Below are 26,098 nucleotides of genomic sequence, written 5' to 3'. Positions count from 1 at the left end.
AAGCAAATAAAGATACATTTAAAATGTTCATCTTTTATTACAGGTTTAAAGTTGCATAAAACAAATGTTTGTACAAATAATATAAAACCAAAGTACAAAATAAACATTTCACTCATTTTAATTATCTCACAAATCACTTCTCAGTTTTAAAGGTCAAAGGCAGCAGCATCTTTTAGATCAGAACAGCTATTAACATTAAATATCACTAAAGAGGAAATCCTGAAGACAGCAATGTAAACCTTTCATTTAAATACAAGCTGCAGTAAAGTTACATAGTTGACCCATGGTAAAAAAGAATCTCACAACTTACAGTGAATACGCTGATGTACTTTAAGGGCACTACTTTGAGTAAAACTCTTTCCACACTCTGTGCAGTGATATGGTTTCTCTCCTGTGTGAATACGCTGGTGGTTTTGAAGGGTACCCTGTTGAGCAAAACTCTTTCCACACTCAGAGCAGTGATACGGTTTCTCTCCTGTGTGAATACGTTGGTGTTTTTTTAGGTTAACATGTTGAGCAAAACTCTTTCCACACTCTGAGCAGTGATATGGCTTCTCTCCAGTGTGAACACGCTGGTGTACTTTAAGGTCACCACTTTGAGTAAAACTCTTTCCACACTCTGAGCAGTAATACGGCTTCTCTCCTGTGTGAATACGCTGGTGTTGTTGGAGTGTACTCCGTTGAGTAAAACTTTTTCCACACTCTAAGCAGTGATATGGCTTCTCTCCTGTGTGAACACGCTGGTGTACTTTAAGGTCACTGCTTTGAGTAAAACTCTTTTCACACTCTGAACACTGAAATGGCTTCTCTCCTGTGTGAATGCGCTGGTGTTTTTGGAGCGTACTCCGACAAGAAAAACTGTTTCCACACCCTGAGCAGTGATATGGCTTCTCTCCTGTGTGAATACGCTGGTGTAGTTTGAGATTACTCTGCACAGTAAAATTATTTCCACAATCTAAGCAGTAATATGGTTTCTCTCCTGTGTGAATGTGCTGGTGTTGTTTGAGATGACTCTGCATAGTAAAATTCTTTCCACACTCTGAGCAGTGATATGGCTTCTCTCCTGTATGAATGCGCTGGTGTCCTTGGAGATGACTCTGCGTAGTAAAACTCTTCCCACACTCTGAGCAGTGATATGGCTTCTCTCCTGTATGAATGCGCTGGTGTCGTTGGAGATTACCCTGCGTAGTAAAACTCTTCCCACACTCTGAGCAGTGACATGGCTTCTCTCCTGTGTGAATGCGCTGGTGTTGTTGGAGATTACTCTGCGTAGTAAAACTCTTCCCACACTCTGAGCAGTGATGAAAGTTCTTCATGTTTATGCTTTGATAAGACTGTAGAAACTGTTTCCTTGGAAAGCAACAGAAACAAAGAAACGAGTCGATTAATTAGAATTACTTTTACTACATTAATACCACAATAATATTAAACTCATCACCTAGTAATAAAAACATTAAATTCACTTCACGTCTAAGTGAGAATCTGAATTCAAAGAACATCAGGATAAAATACTTATAAATACTGCAGATATTAATAACTAAATAACTATAAATAACTTGATATAAATAAAGATATAAGAGATCTGACTTTCTCAACATCAGTCCTGCACCAAGCAAATCTAATCCAGTTCATGACAGGACTAATAATTAGCTCACAAGTGTAAATCTTTGGTGTGCTGGGAGTAAAAAAGGCTTCATAAATCACCACAACTATGAGCATAAAGCTATTTTAAACAGTCTGAATATATTAACCTGATAATATTAAATAACAAAATAAAATAAAAAGAACAACAAATGCAACATAAATGTAAAAGAAACAAACAAGAAAACCCTTTACCTTCCTGTTAGAATCCTGGCAGCCACTTTAACAAAGCTGGTGTCTCCAGCAGGTCGTTTCTAATGAAGAACCTGCAGAAGATCCTTCTTACCAAGTGACTCAGCTACAGGTCTAGAGTTTAGTCCTTAAATAGAGCTGAGGACAAAGACCCAAGACGAGTTCAAAACGAAAAGTCATTTACATTTAATCCTAAACACAAACAAGGAATTGAAAGGCTATTCTGTAAAGTGAAATGACATGAACTTAGATAAAGCTTTTATGATAAGAATCTAAGTCATGTAAAATGCTGTATGTATATTTGTGTGAATTAGTTTCTACTGTATATGAGGAACAATAAGAAAACTAGAAGAGGAAACACCCACCTATAGATTTATCTGTATTTATGGTGTAGAAATATGTGAACTGTTGGATTTACTGAAGCACTTTCTACATTCTGAGCAGTGATACGAGCTCACTGAGGAAACATAAAGATTAATAAAGTGAAGGAAACAAAACCTGAAAATAAGAGCTTTACCTTCCGTTCAAATCCTGTTCAAACTGCTGAGAATGAGAGCAGTTCATAACTACAGGAACACAGACTGTACTTGTACTTGGTCTGTTTACCTCCAGCAGCAACTGGAACCAACACCAAACAATTCAACTCTACCCAGGGATGCCAAGTCCAGCACAAATATCCAGCTCAAAGTCTGTCTAAACCCGCCGTTCACATGCTAAAACTAGCAGACCTTGTTCATAGGTATGTGAGTGCAAATCCTCATTAAAAACATTTTGTACGCTTTGTAATGAAAGCTTTTAGACAGCCGTTACACATTTTGAAAGTAGCTTATGTGGCCCCTTGGAAAATTTAATTGCCCACCCCTGATTTAAACCCTATTTTTATGGTACCCTTAAACTTTATAATAAAGGCCTTTTAAACGGTCACATTTCTAGAATGTATTTTTAACCTACATGTTGTGTACTATCATTATGAAGTGGAATTGTTCTGTGGAAACAAGATAATTCCTTTTAATAACAATAACAATTCATGTAATCAAGATTATTCTATTTAATAACAATCTCAATTAAAATGGAAATGAGCTTAGATTATGTTTTAGTTGACTTTAAATTGAAAGTAAAATCATAATGTCCAGTTATTACCAAACCTTTTATTTTAAAACCTGAAATTCTATCCTAAATAGTTCCGCCAGATGCTTTTACCATAATGTTTAGTATACACACATCTTCACAAACAATGTGGGAGCTGATTTGATTGAGCATTTTGAAGTGGAGGCTTGACCACAGTAGTAAATCAAACAGTTCACAGACACACAAGTGCACAGTAAATATTTCTACACCATAAATACAGATAAATCTATAGGTGGGTGTTTCCTCTTCTAGTTTTCTTATTGTTCCTCATATACAGTAGAAACTAATTCACACAAATATACATACAGCATTTTACATGACTTAGATTCTTATCATAAAAGCTTTATCTAAGTTCATGTCATTTCACTTTACAGAATAGCCTTTCAATTCCTTGTTTGTGTTTAGGATTAAATGTAAATAACTTTTCTACTGAGATAAATAGGTGTAGTTTGACTTCACCCATCATGCTTTGTGGCTCCATCTAGTTCATTTGCACACGTTCCATAGATAATGAGCTAGTACTTCACAAAAGAAGGTGTGAATAGTTGTCTGATGATTGACCAATGCAGAGTTTTTAACTCGTCTTGGGTCTTTGTCCTCAGCTTTATTTAACACTAGCTTGACTGAAAATCTGAGATCCTCAGGACATAACCCCTCCTTCTACATAACCATTAGAGCACTATCAGTCCTCTTTTGTCATGCATATGCTTGTAGATAACACACTATTCAACCCACCCCCAACTAATCTATGATTCTGTCTCTTGCTAGCCAGCATGGTCAAACAAAAGTTTGTGCCACAGTTTTCAAATAGTATTCATACATACATACATACAGGGGTTGGACAATGAAACTGAAACACCTGTCATTTTAGTGTGGGAGGTTTCATGGCTAAATTGGACCAGTCTGGTGGCCAATCTTCATTAATTGCACATTGCACCAGTAAGAGCAGAGTGTGAAGGTTCAATTAGCAGGGTAAGAGCACAGTTTTGCTCAAAATATTGCAATGCACACAACATTATGGGTGACATACCAGAGTTCAAAAGAGGACAAATTGTTGGTGCACGTCTTGCTGGCGCATCTGTGACCAAGACAGCAAGTCTTTGTGATGTATCAAGAGCCACGGTATCCAGGGTAATGTCAGCATACCACCAAGAAGGACAAACCACATCCAACAGGATTAACTGTGGACGCAAGAGGAAGCTGTCCGAAAGGGATGTTCGGGTGCTAACCCGGATTGTATCCAAAAAACATAAAACCACGGCTGCCCAAATCACGGCAGAATTAAATGTGCACCTCAACTCTCCTGTTTCCACCAGAACTGTCCGTCGGGAGCTCCACAGGGTCAATATACACGGCCGGGCTGCTATAGGTTTGGCACCTTTGGTCACTCGTGCCAATGCCAAACGTCATTTTCAATGGTGCAAGGAGCGCAAATCTTGGGCTGTGGACAATGTGAAACATGTATTGTTCTCTGATGAGTCCACCTTTACTGTTTTCCCCACATCCGGGAGAGTTACGGTGTGGAGAAGCCCCAAAGAAGCGTACCACCCAGACTGTTGCATGCCCAGAGTGAAGCATGGGGGTGGATCAGTGATGGTTTGGGCTGCCATATCATGGCATTCCCTTGGCCCAACATTGCTCCCCAAACATTCTGCAAACCCCTCCTTTTTCTGCCAATAAGAAATCAAGAGCTATTCTGTTTTGCCAAGCCATTAGACTAGTCTTATCAAGTTGCTCATGTATGCCACTTACAGCATCTCTGGTGTAATTTACGAATCGCTGTTAATTATAATAAATATAGTTCATCCAGTCCACATTTTTGTTAATTGTAGACCACCAGAAAAACAAACTATCAAAGCTGGCCGCAATTTGGTCTCTTGTCTTAAACTCATCAGGGACCCCCCTGGATTAATTCAAATAGGTTTATTGCGCATTATTTATTGCAATAGGACACATCTCATCTACAGTCAACCTACAGTCCATCAGAGAATGAGCAATGAGACAAAGAAAAGTCACACTACTTATACCCACTTCAGGGTGTTGGCCGAAGCCTTAGTCGTTACCTTATATGCCAATATCTAGAACATTCTATCTCCGGGCAGATTTCAAAGCTAACTCAAATTGTTATTCATAAAAAGTTAAAACAGAAGAAACTCTTTACATTGTCAAAAACAGGAACTACTGTCTAGTTTCAAAAGCAGAACTTGTCTCATTAGCAGAGCTAGTCTCCAAAAATAACAGAACTTACAGACATACAAAATAATAATAATTTTTTTTTTTTTTTTTTAAATAGAATTTCAGATGGGCTCAATTTTGCTTTGGTCCTGACCCGTGTTTTCATATACACAGAACTAAAGGAACCACTTTTACCCATCCAAGACCTGTTTCCTCACAACATTTCGGCAATTTGTTTTTCAGGGTACCATTTTCACGCTCAACTGCACCTCCACTGGAGGGATGGTATACACAGTGTTGTTTTAGGTCAAATCCCATATACTCTGACAGGGATTGAAGTGCTTTGTTTATGAATGGTGTTCCATTGTCGGACCCTATTCGTTCAGGAATACCCCACTTTTGATTTTACTCATTAAGGCCTAAGCTACGGCTCCTGCGTCTTGTATTTGGGAAGTCCATGACCTACATTATTTGTGGCGCAGATGACTCATTGTTCACAAAATTTTGTGCAAAAATTGTAAACCCTATTGTGAACCAATGTGATGTTATGAAGGATTGCATCCACCCTCCCCCCTTTTGACACATGGTCTTTGCCGTTGGTCAATCTAGCAAAGTGTGTGAAGGAAGGCAAAATATATATTTTTTTTTTTTTAGGCCCATACCAAATGCTGTCAGAAACATAGCATCCCGCTAACTTCCAAGTTTCATGGTCCTTGTCAGAAGAAGATAACTGAATGGTAGACAAACTCATATTTTAGCAGATTAGCTTGTCTGTGCCTGGCTGCTCTTTCAATGTCAGTGTGTATCTGGTGTTAGTGTGCAAAATCATGAAGTGAAACTGCACTGGCCAACTTTACAGCTACGTCTTTGGTCTTGTTGCCTGTAGAAATTAGGTCAAATAAAAAGAATGTGTGCAGCACATTTAGTAACAGAAACTCATTTAGGTACCAGAACAGTATCCATTAGCTCAGAAATAAGGCCATGGTGGTTAATTGGCTTCTCATTGGACGTCAGAAAACCTATATGTTTCCAAAGATTACCAAAATCATGGAGTACACCGACTGTCAGTGTAAATGTTAACTAATTTACCTTTCACTAGTTTACACGCCTCAGTCAGAGCAATTAGCTCAGCCGCTTTGGCCGAAAGTTGATTTGTCAATAAGTAGAATTTCAGGGTTCAGTGTGAATCTACCACTGCATAACCCACCGTATTACGGCCTGTGTCTGAACACCTGGAGGCTGATCCGTCCACGAACAACTCCAAGTCTGGATTTGAAATAGGTTTGCCTATGGGAGCAAACTTGGTTAACATCAGCACAGCAATCATGCGGGCCCCCATCCCCACACAGCTTCTTCTTCTGTATGAAGATTAATCAACAAACAGCTCCATATCTGGATTTTGTAGTTTCCTGTACATCTGGTCTAGGAAAGCAAACTTCATTAACAACATTAAAACAAGCATTTGTTTCACCTTCATTTTCTGTGGAAAGAATGTTATTAGGATTAAATACTTTATATATTTTCATTTTGATGTTAGGCATTTTAAGTAATACATTGTTAAACCTCAGCCATCTGGCTGCCGTCATGTTATCAGTTTTTTTTTTTTTTTTTTTCAGCAATTAAGAAACATAGTTTGGTACCAACAAGGTCAAATTTCTGTTAACTTACGTAAGTCTATTGAATCATTTACCACTTTTTTATTCAGCTGGCACAACTGTCAAACACATTCAGGGCCTGCTACTATAAGCTCTAATTTAGCAAAAATAGAATTTATTGGTCTTAGTTTATCTCTAAGACTCTGAAGTAATACTGACGTCATATATCCTCCTTATTCATTCACTGTCTGAGAGAATGGTCTGTTTGGATCCAGGATTTTTCCCATTGTTGTTGTTGTTGTCTTCAGAGCTCTTTTCGTTGTTTTAAAGGCCTTGTCCGCTTCAATGTTCCAGCTAAGTGCACTGTGGGCCTGTAGACCCTTCCCATCAGCAATTTCGCTTAAGGGAGCCTCGAGGACTTCATACTTAGGGATGAAAGTTCTGCAATAAAATCAAATACCTTAGAAAGACATAAGTTGCCTTTTTGTGATTAACTTGGGATTTTTTTCCCAAATGGCTTCTATTCTGCCATTTTCTAATCTTTTACCTTTAACAGAGATCAATTAACCTAGGAATTTAACTTCTTCATGTTTTATTAACTGTAATTTTAAAAGGCTGCTTTTTATCTTTGTTAGGGGACATAATAGTTTCACTGTGTCATTTTCACATTGCTCATTCACTGGAGCTGCCAACAAACAATCATTCACTGTTGACCTTTTTGGGCACAACCAATCATGTCCTTTTTACATAGTTGTACACAACTCAACTGTCCTCTCCTCATGAGAGATATAGATCAACCTAATACAGAAATCAGACATTTCGCTTATTCTCAATCATCAAAGTATCCACCATGTCTGTTCAACCATCACACAACAACAGTTCCAACACTCAAGAACCCAAAACAATCCAGTGATCATTACAACCTTTATACATTGGCCGATTTGGGACGCAGCCTTTTTTGTAAATCAGGTGTGGTAGCTACCTTTTACACACACAACAGCTAGGCACTTCATTAACACACATATGTTCTTCTTAAATTAACTCATTTATATTGTCATTACCTTAAACTCCTTTCCAATTCATTTTAATCCTTGGACTACTACTAGTCTTAATGACATGCATTTAATTGTCTCTACTACCTTAACTATTTGCTATCTGCTCCTCATCCTTCAAACCTCCTCTCCAATTTATGTGGTGTCAAAAACTCAACTTAACACATACTTAACTAAAAACCAAACCACCACCAGAAGCAGCCGAAAACATATAGATTTTATGGCATATTACACTCACACTACATATAACTTTACAATTCATTGTTTTACTTATCCTAATTCTTTACAAAGTGGGCTTATGGGTCTCTCTCTCTCTCTCTCTCTCTCTCTTTCTCATATACACATACACATAAGCAACACCTCTGACGTCAGCCAACTCAGCTCTCTAACACTCTGGGCAGCCCCCACCTTTTCTCCTACACACAAGCTAAGAAACAGGAATTCAGAATGTTCACATGATTCAACAAGATTTATACAACTTATTTGTCCATATTTCATCTACCAATCTATTTGTCCACACTTCATCTACAACAAACGTCGTCCGCGCCATAATTTCACACTATACTTCATTAATGAAAAAAAAACATCTAGTTTATTTATGCTCTAATAATATCTCATTATTCTTAAATATATCACTGTCTCACTCTGGGAGTTAATAATAAAATAAAAGTGCTCATAGAATTTTAGACATTACAAACAATAAATGGTAACTGATGCAAACAAAAATGTGTTATTCAAATACAATCAACAACAATCAGCAACCAAGTCGCGCCAAAGCCAGCACTTTTACAGCATAAAAAGTTTCATTCACACACATGCATGCACTCGTTCACCATTCACAAATACTTAATGAACAACCAGCAGTTTCACAAAAACAAATGCTTCACTCAATGACAAGCATTCACTCTTTTTAACGCTTACTTTAGTTAAGCCAACCATTTTGGTCTGAAACTCCACTAACTCCTTCCTTTCTAGCGGGAGTCATGACCTGGATTTCCCATTGTTCAAACAACTTTACTGCTTTTGACAAATTTTTTGACATATTGAACAATAATTCACAATTGGCACCACACTAAAATACGCTTTTCACCAAAATACACTATAAAAATACAATAAATCACTTCACAAAAACACATCAGCTGGTTAAGCACAGTCGTTCAAACTCTCACATATACACTGCGTCACACACAAACTTCCCACATTTACTCAAAGCACTGTTTCCTCAACAGACAAACAAACCAAAAATGGATGAATAAGCCAAGCAATAGACAAACAAACAAAAGGTACCTTTAATTCAGAAGTACATGAATATAGAATTTACAACTTAGGAATTTAGTACCAATTTAGGGTGTCCTTTCTCAGGACGCAGGAGAACGACCCACAGGTGTTTCTAAACAGGACCTCACCTTTTTCCCCGTATGTGAGCCTATATCCTTTACCATCTGAAACAGAGCCTCACCTCTTTCTCCGTATGTGAGCCAGTACCCTTGACTTCAGACCTTACAAACCAACCTTGGGAATCCCGGGACCTCACCTATTTCCCCGTATGTGAGCCTATATCCCTTACCGTCTAACTCCAAAACCTACCACCCGGTAGGTACAGGGTTTTCCTGCGTGCAACGGAAAACTGGGAAAATTCCACAGATGTAACCCCGATTTCAAATTGAATTGTCCAGTTCCTAGCGCCGTGAGGAACCCACGGGGCCCCACCTTCTTCACCTTCTGTGAGCCTTTGCCCCTTACTCACTGTGCACCCAAAAATCAAGTTACTTGTCTTGCCGGCGTACAAGTCTTGATTATACCCCAAAAGAGTCCTTACACAATCAGTACTAGTACCTGGCTGACCTCGTTAACAGCCTCGGCTGACCTCGTTAACAGCCTAAGCAGCACGGACCCTAAAATGACCCCTATGTACTTCTGAATATTTCAGAAACACATATAACAACTCAGAGACTCCTTTTTTTTCAGCCTATGAACAATTTTGGAATTGCATTAGAAACACTTACAGAATCTGTCTGATGCTCCACACTCACTTCACTAAATAATAATGCAACTAAATATAGACACAATGGGTCCGTTCTTACCTTTTCGCGCTGAGTGAGTGTAGAAAAATCTGTCAGACTCTTGGTTCTGCCCCACACGGGATCAGCCAAAGACGTCCTCAACCTTGGATGGCTTCAGACTGTCCTCATTCGACCATCCTCTGCTACCATTTTGTTACGATGAAATCTTTTATTGAATGAGGACCAGTAACCTCAGAATTAGCAATTAGAAAAGATTGAAGGAGTCTCTGAGCTCTGCAGTTGAGCGCTCGCCTGCAAGTTTCTCTCTGCCTGTGTTATGCCGCCAGCCAAGGAGGAACTTCCTCGCCTCTGTGCTGAATTTCCTTTTTATAGCAGAGTGCCCCAACTTAAAATCTTCGTCTCTTTAGGTTCTGCAGAACCAGTTAAAACTAGTTTACTCTAACCAAGGCTTAGCTTTGCATAGACTTCCTATTTTGCATGCTTTGTTTAGATTGTTGTTTAACACCCAGGCCGATTGCTGACCTCAGAAAGGGAGGTCGTCACCCTACTTGAGCCCAAACAGCTTTCATCTCTTGTTTGTGCAGTTCCATCTTCTGCTTTCTTATGCTAATGTTTTCTGTGTACGTGCAGAATGTCATGTCCATCATGAGGCCTACAGACATTAGATGTGCGATTAAGAACACACAAAACAGGGTGAAATCTGTCCCAAAATCCTAACAGGTTTTAAAATTCTAACAGTCGTCTTTTACTTTCTCTGTTCTACACACAGCTTTTCAAATAAAAGATCCTGAAACAGTGACAAAACACACAGAGAACCACACACACCGCTCAGCTGCTGCTGCTGATCCTCTTTCACCTGCATTTAGTACAAAAACACCACAACAAATCATCTGGATTCCACCATTCTTGTTTCTTATTGAGCTTTGCTAGAAGAGGGATTTATGAAGCCTTTTTGAGGTTGAAATTTGGTGCTGGATTTGCTTTAGATCTATTTTTTTCTTCTGGACTTTAAAAAAGATGGGTCACTCACTCTATCTATACTGCTAATTTTTGTGCACATTTAAACCCTTTTTTATGGTATGCTTAAAGTTGTAGTGGGCATCCAAACCTTAGTAATTTTATTTAATAGGTAAATTTAATAGTAACACTTTAAATACTAAAAGCTCTGAATTTCACTTCCTCTCTTTTCTGTTCTTTTCTCTCCTGTTTTCTTCTCCTCTCCAATCTTCTTTATTAACGATTTAGTCTTTTTATTCTGTTATGATTTATGAATAGAATTTCAGGTTACATGAAGAACTATTTTGAATTATTACCCACCCAGTCCTTTACATCCACTTTCTATTGTCACTCCAGCTCAAGCCTACATACAAATACATGGAACGTGAGTTTAGTACCATTTAACAACCATGGACACATTTGCTGACATTGGATTCAATAGTTATTCATCAATAAAGAAACACTTGTCTCCTGACCCCTCAATTAGTCTTGGTCAGTTGGTCACCTTCATGATAAGAAAACACCTGAACTACCACAATAGTATTTATTTATTTTAAAATGTAAGTTTAAAACATGTCAGTGCAGTCTGTATTAGGATTTATATGAACTGAGATTTATGCACTAGAAGATGGTGGGATAATTAAATGTAAATATGAGTATTTCTTTTAACAAAGGAGTTTAGCTACCACTAATCTGGTCTATAGATAAACACAAAGAACAAAGACTCATGATGATAGAACAATGCAACACTGTTCAGTCCACAGCCCTCCATTCACACCTTCTCATGTACATTCTGGTGGAGGACGGTTCATTATTTGCTAAGTGGAAATCATCTAAACACTAGAATTTTGGAGTGTAGACCTAGAAGTGTTAAAGTAAGTGGCTATTCATTTATGAAAACTTAGCAGTCATAATATGAAGAATTCTTGCAAACACCATAAAGACCAGGGTAAAATTCTTCCACTTGAAAGTAAAAGTTGTTCTGTGTTTATTAAAGTAGATTAAACTTGAATAAAGTACAAAAACAGATTCAGATCTGAGGTTGGTACATTACACCACATTACATTTGATGATTAATAGATAGATAGATACAGTGTATCACAAAAGTGACTACACCCCTCACATTTCTGCAAATATTTTATTATATCTTTTCATGGGACAACACTATAGAAATAAAACTTGGATATAACTTAGAGTAGTCAGTGTACAACTTGTATAGCAGTGTAGATTTACTGTCTTCTGAAAATAACTCAACACACAGCCATTAATGTCTAAATGGCTGGCAACATAAGTGAGTACACCCCACAGTGAACATGTCTAAATTGTGCCCAAAGTGTCAATATTTTGTGTGACCACCATTATTATCCAGCACTGCCTTAACCCTCCTGGGCATGGAATTCACCAGAGCTGCACAGGTTGCTACTGGAATCCTCTTCCACTCCTCCATGATGACATCACGGAGCTGGTGGATGTTAGACACCTTGAACTCCTCCACCTTCCACTTGAGGATGCACCACAGGTGCTCAATTGGGTTTAGTCCATCACCTTTACCTTCAGCTTCCTCAGCAAGGCAGTTGTCATCTTGGAGGTTGTGTTTGGGGTCGTTATCGAAGAGAGGGGATCATGCTCTGTTTCAGAATGTCACAGTACATGTTGGAATTCATGTTTCCCTCAATGAACTGCAGCTCCCCAGTGCCAGCAACACTCATGCAGCCCAAGACCATGATGCTACCACCACCATGCTTGACTGTAGGCAAGATACAGTTGTCTTGGTACTTCTCACCAGGGCGCCGCACACATGCTGGACACCATCTGAGCCAAACAAGTTTATCTTGGTCTCGTCAGACCACAGGGCATTCCAGTAATCCATGTTCTTGGACTGCTTGTTTTCAGCAAACTGTTTGCTGGCTTTCTTGTGCGTCAGCTTCCTTCTGGGATGACGACCATGCAGACCGAGTTGATGCAGTGTGCGGCGTATGGTCTGAGCACTGACAGGCTGACCTCCCACGTCTTCAACCTCTGCAGCAATGCTGGCAGCACTCATGTGTCTATTTTTTAAAGCCAAACTCTGGATATGACGCCGAACACGTGGACTCGACTTCTTTGGTCGACCCTGGCGAAGCCTGTTCCGAGTGGAACCTGTCCTGGAAAACCGCTGTATGACCTTGGCCACCATGCTGTAGCTCAGTTTCAGGGTGTTAGCAATCTTCTTATAGCCCAGGCCATCTTTGTGGAGAGCAACAATTCTATTTCTCACATCCTCAGAGAGTTCTTTGCCATGAGGTGCCATGTTGAATATCCAGTGGCCAGTATGAGAGAATTGTACCCAAAACACCAAATTTAACAGCCCTGCTCCCCATTTACACCTGGGACCTTGACACATGACACCAGGGAGGGACAACGACACATTTGGGCACAATTTGGACATGTTCACTGTGGGGTGTACTCACTTATGTTGTCAGCTATTTAGACATTAATGGCTGTGTGTAGGGCTGTCGCGCTAACTGCAATTTTGAAATATCGCGGTGTAGACCAGCCAACCACAGGGCATGCCATGCAACCGCAACACCGCGATATTCACGTTTTTTCCTTCTTTCTTCTCTTTTTTTTATTGTTGCAGGGTCCATCTTGTTTTATACGCTTACATTCGTGCGTAATAAATGTTAAATAAATTCATAATGAAAATGAGCTAAGAGCGACATTTTCCCGCAACCTGTTCTCATGCGTTGCTGCTGAGTGTCAGGCTTTGTGTTTTAAAATGTAAACGATCGCAACAGGAATTATATTTAAGTTTATTAATGATTAAATTAAGTTCACACTCAATAAATACTTGTAATTTAAACGACATTTAAACAGCCTTGGCGTACTAAAACACTTAATGACGGTTAATATGGCATTGCAGCCTGCAGATTCTCTCTTGCTGGCTTGCTGGAATTATTTAAATGCATTTTTTCGTTGAATAAAAATGTATTGAAACGAATAATAACTTGAAATGTAGTATATATTGTTATATTAATGATACCTACTAAATAGATGGTTAATAGTGGCGCGATAACCAGGCTAGACTTTCTCTGATCTGTAAAGTCGCATGCAGGTACAGTACATCTACAGTGTATTAATGCAACGAGCACCATCAGAGAGGGTTTTAGTGCCGAGGGGAACATCACTACCCCACTCAGATCCTCTCTAAACCACATCAGGTGAACATGTTGGTTCTTCTAGCGCGCATGATAACGCAGGTTTAAACTCTTACAGACTTTATTCTTTATTCTATTTTTTTACCATATTTTGATTAGATGTGCATTTAAAATATTTAGCCTAAACACTTTTTTTTGTTTCACAGTGTATATCTATCCTAGGCTAGAAGCTTATTTAAACCTTTTTTTAATAGAGAAAAGACGCGCATCCCTGCTCTGTTATGTATTTAACAATAAACACGCATTTCATTGGTCTTAAAGCCGTCTCATCTTTGTCATTATAAAGCAATAATATACCGAATCATAGCCTAACAATAAAGCTTGTTTATATAGCTCTAAAATCCAGATAAATTAAGTAATTTTCAAAAATAAAACAAAAATGGCGATATAACCGCATACCGCGATATTGAGACAGGCTGAACACCGCAAGGGGAAATTCTTTCACCGCGACAGCCCTAGCTGTGTGTTGAGTTATTTTCAGAAGACAGTAAATCTACACTGCTATACAAGTTGTACACTGACTACTCTAAGTTATATCCAAGTTTCATGTCTATAGTGTTGTCCCATGAAAAGATATAATGAAATATTTGCAGAAATGTGAGGGGTGTACTCACTTTTGTGATACACTGTATATATACTGTATATACACACACATATACATACATACTTAGTTACGGTATATATATGTGTGTGTGTGTGTGTGTGTGTGCGTGCGTGCGCGTGTGTGTGTGTGTGTGTGTGTGTGTGTGCGTGCGTGTGTATGAGAGGCCGTGTAGGCCATAATTCTGAGATGAATTCTCTCACACACACTATCATACTCTCTCACAAACACCATCATACTCTCTCACACACACCATCATACTCTCTCACACACACCATCATACTCTCTCACACACACTATCATACTCTCTCACACACACTATCATACTCTCTCACACACACCATCATACTCTCTCACACACACTATCATACTCTCTCACACACACTATCATACTCTCACAACTCTCTCACACACACCATCATACTCTCTCACACACACACCATCATACTCTCTCACACACACACCATCATACTCTCTCACACACACCATCATACTCTCTCACACACACACCATCATACTCTCTCACACACACTATCATACTCTCTCACACACACTATCATACTCTCTCACACACACCATCATACTCTCTCACACACACCATCATACTCTCTCACACACACTATCATACTCTCTCACACACACTATCATACTCTCATACAAAACAAAACAAAATCTACTATATGTGTAAGAGAATATTATTATATGTAAAACAGAATAATAGCATTGGTAAGCGTAATAAATAGTGTATGTGAATGCAAATAATCATGTTTATGGAACAGAATGATAGTGAATTCAAGACAGAATGATGGTGCATGTGAATAAGAATAATTGTATGTGTGAGAGAGTTTGATTGAAACGGAAACGAGTTTGATTGAAACGGAAGTAATATTAAATTCTCAGTACCTGACTGGTAGAAGACGCGGGATTTCACAGACATGTCCAGCCTTCCTCATTATTACTGATAGGAGAGGATAGTGGACCGAGAGTGAATCAATGGAGCCACCGGCCTGTTAACAACATTTTAAACTTTTCCACCGCTGCCACATCCACGTCAGAAATGTGGATTTAATGTGGACAGCCCGACAGGAGTCTAAACGTGGCCGCGGAGGAAGAAATGCGGTGAAGCTTTATATCCGAATCATCAGCCAGGTGATGCGAGCTCCATATCAGACCCAACCACAGAGAGCAGAGGCTTCAGAGTCAGGGGACAGGTGAGTTCACTACATATCATTCAACTCTTCATTTAGCTTCTGATAGATTTGGGTTTAGATTAGGATATTTAATGAATATTCCTCTTTGTAAGGGACCGTCTGCAAATTACACGTTTTAAACGTTTTAGTAATGCCAAACTAAGTAAGTGAGTTCTCATAAAGCACATTTATAAGAAACTATGGCGACGATGTCTGTACCACATGTTGAACTTCACTTTAAAAGTCAGTTGAATGTGTTTTACTGTACAGTAGTAAGAATGAAAGTATCAGCTGATCTTTGTCTCATTATAGCTTTGATGAAGAAAAAGCCGCTGGGTCAGTGTGTAACAGGAGGTTTGGAGTGAAGGTGGGTGTGTGTGGATAAAAGCTTCCAGCACCTGTGTCAAACCAATAAAAGCCACACATTCTTCTTTGACAATACTTCTTTACTCTTTTCCTTTTGCTGCTGTTGCTTTTCAGAACTTCCTCAATGATGTTGCTGATTAGTATATATTTTGGTGAAACCGTTGTTGAACCAAATGCAGGTCCTGGGCAGCTCCACAGGATGTTTTAGCTTCTTGTTCTGCCCTGAGTGGGGGATGCTAGCTCCAGAAAGACACATTTTACTCAATTTATTAGATTGAGTCTTCTGTGTCATCAAAGAAGTCATCATCATCTAGATGAGATAGATTCACAGACACACCCTCAATTCCATCTTGGCCCAGTGGCACATAGTCTAGGTCACCAGCATAAGAGATTTCAGGACCAATTTCTTCAAACAGCATGTCTGAGACCACTTTTAAAAAGGCTATTAAAAGCAAAGAATATTTTCATATGCACATTAGTCAGTTATTCATATATTTACTGTCCTTTTATAGCTAATAAAAGCTATCTAGAATAGTATACGTTAAATTGGTAATTGTTTACACTTCATGAACGAATGTATTTTTCATAAAGTATTATTAAACTTACATTGGTGTTGATTGCTGCAAATTGATTCAGCATTAGCATCTTGGTATTTTATATGTCAATTATTTTTAGGTCATTTAAAAAATGATGATCATTTTAATTTTAATGGTTTAAAATGACCAGGTCAAATGTACTTTGGGTCTACTACATATGTAACATGAACTCTACATTATGAATTCTCTGAGTAAAAGAAAGAATTACATTGTTGTGCCATGTTGACAGAGCAAACACAGAGTCACATAAATTTGGGCGAAGCCTCAGTCAGTATTGTATAAAAAACAATGTACACAATCTGGTCAAACCTAAACTTTTAAATAAGAATGTCCTCCTGCTCTATAGACCATTCAGTCAGGATGCTTTCAACATGAGGCAGAAACAAGTCGCTGGTTTAATCAGCTATTGTTGAGTGGAGGTTCTTGATGCAGCGCCGTCTCAGGGATGGAAGATCACGAGCGTTCAAGTTAAGCTTGCACCTTTGGCCTTTATGCAAAGGCCTTTATCCTTGAATCATTTAATGATATTCTGCACTTTAGAGGGAGGTTTGAGGTTCACTGTTTTTAAAAATTTCAATCATTTTCTCACACATTTGATGACAAACTGGAGATCTTTTGATCATCTTTACTCATCAGAGACTCTCAGCCTTTCCTGGATGTTGCTTTTGTTCCAAACCATGATTACAATCACCTGTTTAAAATCACATAATTATTTAGTTTTTTCACCTCATTACTAGCCCTCAATTGCCCCCGTCCCAACTTTTTTGGAATGTATTGCAGGCCTAAAATGCAGAAATTAATTATTAACAAATGATATGATGTTGATCAGATTAAACATGAAAAATCTCGGGTTAATCCTGTCTGCAATCAAATAAAAGTCAAAGTCAATGTAAGGAACACTATATTTTTATTTGCATTTTCCATACTGTGCCAATTTTTTTCTGATTTAGAAGCAGGAATAATGAACAAGAATGAGAATTTAAGTGAGTTTGACGAGGGCCAGATTGTGATGGCTAGACGACTGGGTCAGAGCATCTCCAACACTGCAGCTCTTGTGGGGTGTGTCCCAGTCTGCAGTGGTCAGTATCTATCAAAAGTGCTCCAAGTAAGCAACAGCGGTAAACCGGCGGTCATGAGCGGCCAAGGCTCATTGATGCACGTGTGGTCCGATCTAACAGACGGGCTGCTGTAGATCAGACTGCTGAAGAAGTTCATGATGGTTCTGATAGAAAGGTGTCAGAATACACAGAGCATCACATTTTGTTGTGTGTTGGGGCTGCATAGATGCAGACCAGTAAGGGTGTCCATGAGCACAACAACGAGTTTCAGGTTCCAAATTGTGTGTGTGTGTAGTATAGGGTGTAAAGTATCTGTGTGTTAGTGTGTGTGTGTGTGTGTGTGTGTAGTATAGGGTGTACAGTATCTATGTGTTAGTGTGTGTATGTAGTATAGGGTGTGTATTATCTGTCTGTTAGTGTGTGTGTATTATAGGATGTACAGTATCCCTGTGTTAATGTGTGTGTGTAGTATAGGGTGTACAGTATCTGTATGTTAGTGTGTGTGTAGTATAGGGTGTAGAGTATCTGTATGTTAGTGTGTGTGTAGTATAGGGTGTACAGTCAAGTCAAGTCAACTTTATTTATATAGCGCTTTTTACAATATACATTGTCTCAAAGCAACTTTACAAAATCCAGGACCAACAGATACAAAAACCCCTGTTGAGCAAGCCGAGGGCGACTGTGGCAAGGAAAAACTCCCTGAAAATTACAGGAAGAAACCTTGAGAGGAACCAGACTCAGCAGGGCCCATCCTTCTTGGGTGGCCTGGAGGATACTTTCAATAAATACACGATTTACACAAATCATACAAACACAGAATTAAATGATCTAAAAGTCATAACTGGTAATAAATAGATAAATAAACAATTAAATAATAATAGAGTTGTTATCCGCTCTAGTCTTCAATAAAGTCTGTAGTGATTTCTTGTCGTTGCAATTACTCCAGACCCGTCACATCTGACAGGAGAAGCATCGTTGTCCCGGCAGTCTCGACTTCAATCCTTAACCTCGGCGGGTGAACAGGTTTCCATCAGAATGCCCTCGGGGTAAAACAACAGAGAATGTAGTCAATAATGTACAATGCTGGTTGACAAACAGTTTTACAGAGAGTTTTAGACTCCGGCAGCCCTAATTATTACAGCATAACTAAAAGGGAGAGCGAGCAGGTAACTAGGTCATGAAGGCTTTCACAGGACATCAGCGCCCATCTCCCCACCGTCACCAAACCTGAGTGATCGGACAAGAGAGGCAGAACGACAGCAACCCAACATCCCTGATCACCACAAGTTTCTATGACCAAGAACCCCCAAGCTCTGCGCCTTTGTCTATACTAATCAAAAGCCTGAGAAAATAAATATGTTTTCAGTCTAGACTTAAACATTGAGACTGTGTCCGAATCCCGAATAGTGGCAGGAAGATTATTCCAGAGTTGTGGAGCTTTGTAGGAAAACGCTCTTCCACCAGCCGTGATCTTTTTAATTTTAGGAACTATAAGTAACCCTGCATCTTGTGAACGAAGTGGACGCGCTGGGCTGTAGTGATTAATAAGTTCACTCAGATACTGTGGAGCCAGACCATGTAGCGCTTTATAAGTTAGTAAAAGTATTTTGTAATCAATGCGAAATTTAACTGGCAGCCAGTGTAGAGATGATAGAACAGGAGTAATATGGTCAAATTTTTTAGTTCTAGTTAGCACTCGAGCTGCTGCATTTTGAACTAACTGGAGTTTGTTTAAGGATCTACCAGAGCATCCAGTTAGAAGAGCATTACAATAATCTAACCGAGAAGTTATAAACGCATGGATCAGTTTTTCGGCGTCATTAACAGATAGTATATTTCTTATTTTAGAAATGTTACGCAAATGATAGAAAGCAACTCTAGTAATATTATTAACGTGTGTATCAAATGAGAGATCTGAATCTATTGTGACACCTAAGTTTTTTACATCTGGGCTGGGAGTAACAGAGAACGTGTTTAAGTTTAGCACCAGGTTAGACAATTTGTCTCTTGCAGCTTTAGAGCCAACAAGTAAAACCTCTGTTTTATCTGAATTAAGTAAAAGAAAATTACACGACATCCAGTTTTTTATGTCGTTTACACAATCTTCTATCTTACTGATTGTGTCAGTATCATTTGGTTTGGCTGATATATACAGCTGTGTGTCATCTGCATAGCAGTGAAAGTTTATGCCATGTTTATGAATAATTTCACCTAGTGGAAGCATATAGAGTGTAAATAATAGCGGTCCCAGTACCGACCCCTGTGGAACACCACACTTTACTTTTGTAGTTTCCGAGCATTTATTATTTACATAAACGAATTGAGAGCGGTCAGTCAGATATGATTTAAACCAAGAGAGTGCGAGTCCGTTAACACCTACTGTATTTTCTAGCCTCTCCAGTAAAATGTTATGATCGACCGTATCAAACGCTGCACTAAGATCTAATAGAACAAGAAAAGAGACACATCCATTATCAGAAGACATTAACAACTCGTTAACTACTCTAATTAATGCGGTTTCGGTACTATGGTTGGGTCTAAATCCTGATTGAAATTTTTCATGAATACAATTTTCATTCAAATAAGAACATAACTGTTTGGAAACGACTTTTTCTAATATCTTTGAGACAAAAGGAAGGTTTGAAATTGGCCTATAATTAGCTAGTACATGTGGATCAAGATTAGGTTTTTTAATCAGGGGTTTAATAACAGCACTTTTAAACAATTTAGGTACATATCCAAGGCTAAGGGATGCATTGATTAATGTAAGCAGGGGCTCTACAATAGCTGGGAGTAAATCTTTAAGTAAACGAGTTGGAACAGGATCGAGTATACACGATGATGACTTCGATGATTTAATCAACACAGTTAGTTCATTTTGGGAGATTGGATTAAAGGAATTTAGTTGGATTAACTCGTTACTATTATCACCACTGTTATCACCAATGCTGCTCGGAGTGAGTCCATACTTAACATTGGCAAGTGACACAATCTGACTCTGAAGTCGTATTTTTTCTATCTTGTCATTAAAGAATTTTAAAAAATCATCGCTGGTACAGTCAGGCGGTATATTAGATTCAGTTTCATTAACGTTTTTAGTTAATTTGGACACTGTCTCAAAAAGGAATCTGGGATTGTTTTTATTTTTCTCTATTAGGGATGAATAATATAAAGATTTAGCTTTTATAAGTGCATGTTTATACTCAGTTAGAGCATCTTTCCAAGCAATCTTATACACTTCTAGTGTAGTGTGACGCCACTTGCGTTCTAATTTTCGTGCTGCTTGTTTAAGTGCGCATGTGTGGTCATTGTACCAAGGAGCAAGTTTTTTCTCCCTAATCAGTTTAGTTTTGAGTGGGGCTACGTTATCTAAGGTTGTGCGCAGTACGGTCTCTAGGTTTTGAGTTGCCTGATCTAGTTCTTTAGGTTCTGATGCTGATATATTTGGTAATTCTGGTAGGCAGTTTATGAACGCTGCTGCAGTTGCAGATGTAATAGTGCGCTTACATTTAAAACGATTTGGTTGCTGTATATTATTGGACAGGGACACTTCATAAATTAGTAGAGAGTGATCAGAGATTAAGTCATTCTGTGGTATAATTTCCAGGTTGTCTATGTTTATACCATAAGTAAGTATTAAATCTAAGGTATGTTTACAGCGGTGAGTGGGTCCTGTTACATTTTGGGTGATGCCTAAGGATTCTAAAATAGAGTCAAACGCAATTTTGAGTGGATTACACTTATCCTCATAATGAATATTAAAGTCACCAACAATTAAAGCTTTCTTAGTTGATAAAACTAATTTAGAAAGAAAATCGGCAAATTCGTTAAGAAATTCTGAGTAAGGACCAGGGGGTCGATAAACAGTAACCAGCTTAAACATACTATTTTTATCAGATGAACATTTATTGGTTATGTCAGAGATAAGAACTTCAAACGAGTTTGTTATGGGAGATGATTTTACAGTAAGACCTATGTCTTTATCATAAATTGCGGCTATTCCTCCACCACGACCGCTAAGACGTGGCTTATGTTCATAACTGTAACCCGGAGGAGATGCTTCATTTAAACCTAGATACTCATCAGGTCTAGCCCAGGTCTCGGTTAAACACAGGGCACTAAGACAATTATCTGTAATTATTTCATTTACAATTACTGTTTTGCATGCAAGTGACCTGATGTTTAGAAGTCCTAACTTTAGTTTAACTTTACTAGGGTTTTCATGATGCTCATTTAGATTAATTTTAATTAAGTTATTATGACATACTTTTTGATTTTGTTTTGGCTTACACCTGCCACGGTAAACAGACACAGTCTCAATGGTTTGTGACCTAAGGATTCCGGGTGACGTCCGATGGCGACTCGCAGACAGTCGGTTAGGCCTGTTAGTCTGCTGCCTGGTCTTGGCTCTGGATAGTCATTTAACACTATCTGCCGCTACACTAACGCGGTGGTAAAGCCTGTCACCTATGCTGCAAGAAATGCGAGCAGCACCCTCCCACGTGGGGTGGACACCATCCCGCTTCAAAAGACCAGGCCTTCCCTCAAAGGTGGACCAGTTATCTACAAAATCAATGCAGTTTTCTGAGCACCATTTAGACATCCAGCGGTTCAGCGACAACAACCTGCTGTAGGTTTCGCCACTGGGTCAAAAACAGATTCAGATCTGAGGTTGGTACATTACACCACATTACATTTGATGATTAATGATCATATTCATACCATCATGTACATTTGATAATTGAAGTAGAACAGTTCTAGTGGATATTAGTGAAAAATGAAACACGACTTCAGTCACAAAAACGTAACTTCTGTGTGACCGTACTGGTGTCTATTAAAAATGCTGCTTCCAGTAAAACTTCATCTGCACTATAAGCAGCAATATGAGTCATCCTCTTATGTGAATGCGCTGGTGTGGTGTACTTAAAGGATATTCCTTTTACTAAGGTTCTTTTCAGACAAGTGATACAACCTCTCTCCTGTGTAAATGCGCTGGTGTTGTTTGGATAACATAATGTGCAATAAAATACTTCACACACTGTTAACAGTGATGTAGTTTCTCTATGTGAATACGCTGATGCCGTTTGAGATTATTTTCATGAGCAAAAATCTTTCCACACTCAGTGCGGTGATACGGTTTCTCTCCTGTGTGAATACGCTGGCGTTTTTGGAGGTTAACCTGTATAGCAAAACTCTTTCCACACTCTAAGCAGTGATACGGCTTCTCTCCAGTGTGAACACGCTGGTGTACTTTAAGGTCACTACTTTGAATAAAACTCTTTCCACACTCAGTGCAGTTATACGGTTTCTCTCCTGTGTGAATACGCTGGTGTTTTAGAAGGGTACTAAATTCAGCAAAACTGTTTCCACACTCTGAGCAGTGATATGGTTTCTCTCCTGTATGAATATGCTGGTGTTGTTTGAGATGACTCTGCGTAGTAAAACTCTTTCCACACTCTAAGCAGTGATATGGCTTCTCTCCTGTGTGAATGCGCTGGTGTTTTTGGAGCGTATTCTGTTGAGAAAAACTGCTTCCACACTCTGAGCAGTGATATGGCTTCTCTCCTGTGTGAATGCGCTGGTGTCATTGGAGATTACTCTGTGTAGTAAAACTCTTCCCACACTCTGAGCAGTGATGAAAGTTCTTCATGATTATGCTTTGATAAGACTGTAGAAACTGTTTCCTTGGAAAGCAACAGAAACAAAAAAACAAGTCAATTCATTAGAATTACTTTTACTACATTAATACCACAATAATATTAAACTCTTCACCTAGTGATGAAAACATTAAATTCACTTCACGTCTAAGTGAGAATCTGAATTCAAAGAACATCAGGATAAAATACTTATAAATACAGCAGATATTAATAATGAAATAACTATAAATAACTTGATATAAATAAAGATATAAAAGATCTGACTTTCTCAACATCAGTCCTGCACCAAGCAAATCTAATCCAGTTCATGACAGGACTAATAATTAGCTCACAAGTGTAAATCTTTGCTGTGCTGGGAGTAAAAAAGGCTTCATAAAACACCACAATTATGATCATAAAGCTATTTTAAACAGTCTGAATATATTAACCTAATAATATTAAATAACATCATAAAATAAAAACAACAAATGCAACATAAATGTAAAAGAAACAAACAAGAAAACCCTTTACCTTCCTGTTAGAATCCTGGCAGCCACTTTAACAAAGCTGGTGTCTCCAGCAGGTCGTTTCTAATGAAGAACGTGCAGAAGATCCTTCTTACCAAGTGACTCAGCTACAGGTCTAGAGTTTAGTCCTTAAATAGAGCTGAGGACAAAGACCCAAGACGAGTTCAAAACTCTGCATTGGTCAATCATCAGCCAACCTTGTGTGAAGTACTAGCTCATTAACTATGGAACGTGTGCAAATGAAGTAGATGGAGCCACAAAGCATGATGGGTGAAGTTAAACTACACCTATTTATCTCAGCAGAGAAGTTATTTACATTTAATCCTAAACACAAACAAGGAATTGAAAGGCTATTCTGTAACGTGAAATGACATGAACTTAGATAAAACTTTTATGATAAGAATCTAAGTCATGTAAAATGCTGTATGTATATTTGTGTGAATTAGTTTCTACTGTATTTAAGTACACCACACCAGCGCATTCACATAAAAGGATGACCCATATTGCTGCTTATAGTGCAGATGAAGTTTTACTGGAAGCAGCATTTTTAATAGACACCAGTACGGTCACACAGAAGTTTTTGTCACAGGTTTTTGTGACTGAAGTCGTCTTGAAAAACACCAGCGCATTCACAGTAGAAAATAAAATGATACTCCACTACTGCATGTACAGAAAAAGCTGTGTCATTTTTTTTCTTTAATAGTTTTCTTTTTCTACCAATATCCACTAGAGCTGTTCTACTTCAATTATCAAATGTACATGATGGTATGAATATGATCATTAATCATCAAATGTAATGTGGTGTAATGTACCAACCTCAGATCTGAATCTGTTTTTGTTCATTATTCAAGTTTAATCTACTTTAATAAACACAGAACAACTTTTACTTTCAAGTGGAAGAATTTTACCCTGGTCTTTATGGTGTTTGCAAAAATTCTTCATTTTATGAATGCTAAGTTTTTATAAATGAATAGCCTCTTACTTTAACACTTCTAGGTCTACACTCCAACGTTCTAGTCTTTAGATGATTTCAGACTGCATAACAATAGCAGACTGATACACAGACTGTCCTCACACTGATGAGCCAGTGCCCCCACCCCTCCCCCCATCTTACAATAACTCAAGATCTCCCCTACCCTTTTCCCCCAGCACTGGACTCTATATTTCATTATTCACACATGTATATATCTACATATATAGTATATATATACTAGTATTTATAATGTTTTTATTATACAGTTGTAATTACCATATCATGAGTCTTTGTTCTTTGTGTTTATCTATAGGCAAATTAGTGGTAGCTAAACTCCTTTGTTAGTAAAAGTAAACTCCAACAACACCAGCGTATTTACACAGGAGAGAAACCGTGTCACTGCTTAGTGTGTGGGAAGAGTTTTCCGTACAGTAATGCTCTTTAAGTACATCAGCGTATTCACACAGGAGAGAAGCCGTATAACTGCTCAGAGTGTAAAAAGTTTTTTGCTTATGAAAGTAATCTGAAACGACATCAGCAAACTCACACAGACAAACTACATCACTGTTAAAAGTGTGGAAAGTATTTTTGTGCATTATTCTCTCTAACAACACCAGCACATTCACACAGGAGGTAAAGCTGTATGGTTTTCTTTTTCTAGAACTGTTCTACTTTAGTTATTGAATATACATCATGGAATTAATATGATTATTAATCATTAAAAGTAATGTGGTGAAATGTACCAACCTCAGATCTGAATCTGTTTTTGTTCATTATTCAAGTTTAATCTACTTTAATAAACACAGAACAACTTTTACTTTCAAGTGGAAGAATTTTACCCTGGTCTTTATGGTGTTTGCAAGAATTCTTCATATTATGAATGTTAAGTTTTCAAAAATTAAGATGTGCAACAGTACAGAGTCGTCGTTGCAGGCAGGCCAGTCCAGTACTCGTACCCTCTTCTTCCAAAGCCACGCCTTTTTAATGTGTGCAGCAGGTGGTTTTGCATCGTCTTGTTGAAAAATGTTGGACGTCTTTGGAAAAGACGACGTCTTGAAAGCAGCACATGTTGCTCTAAGATCTCAATGAACATTTCTGCATTAACCCTCCTATTACCTTCAAGTTTACTAACACAATTTAAACCTCTAGAA

General features: G+C 38.4%; 1 protein-coding gene across 1 annotated transcript; it reads right to left on the bottom strand.

Moving 5' to 3' along the window:
* Positions 1 to 223: 223 nt before the first annotated feature.
* On the bottom strand, positions 224 to 25,083 carry LOC134326324 (zinc finger protein ZFP2-like). Its single transcript, XM_063008470.1, has 3 exons — positions 25,041 to 25,083; positions 22,991 to 23,184; positions 224 to 1,181 (listed from the first exon to the last, which is right to left on the bottom strand). Exons 1-3 carry the CDS (start codon positions 25,081 to 25,083, stop codon positions 300 to 302), a joined length of 1,119 nt encoding a protein of 372 aa, XP_062864540.1. The 3' UTR covers positions 224 to 299.
* Positions 25,084 to 26,098: the final 1,015 nt, after the last annotated feature.

The sequence above is a fragment of the Trichomycterus rosablanca genome, chromosome 14, assembly GCF_030014385.1.
Source record: "Trichomycterus rosablanca isolate fTriRos1 chromosome 14, fTriRos1.hap1, whole genome shotgun sequence".
Lineage (NCBI taxonomy): Eukaryota > Metazoa > Chordata > Actinopteri > Siluriformes > Trichomycteridae > Trichomycterus > Trichomycterus rosablanca.
This window is presented reverse-complemented; position numbering and strand designations above follow the sequence as displayed.

Coding starts and splice junctions, on each gene's coding strand:
- LOC134326324 (XM_063008470.1), bottom strand. CDS start 25,083: ATGGGGGGAGGGGTGGGGGCACTGGCTCATCAGTGTGAGGACA. Junction 23,185..25,040: donor GGCTCATCAGTGTGAGGACA/GTCTGTGTATCA, acceptor ATCACTGCTCAG/AGTGTGGAAACAGTTTTGCT. Junction 1,182..22,990: donor GAAAGAGTTTTGCTATACAG/GTTAACCTCCAA, acceptor TTTACTACGCAG/GGTAATCTCCAACGACACCA.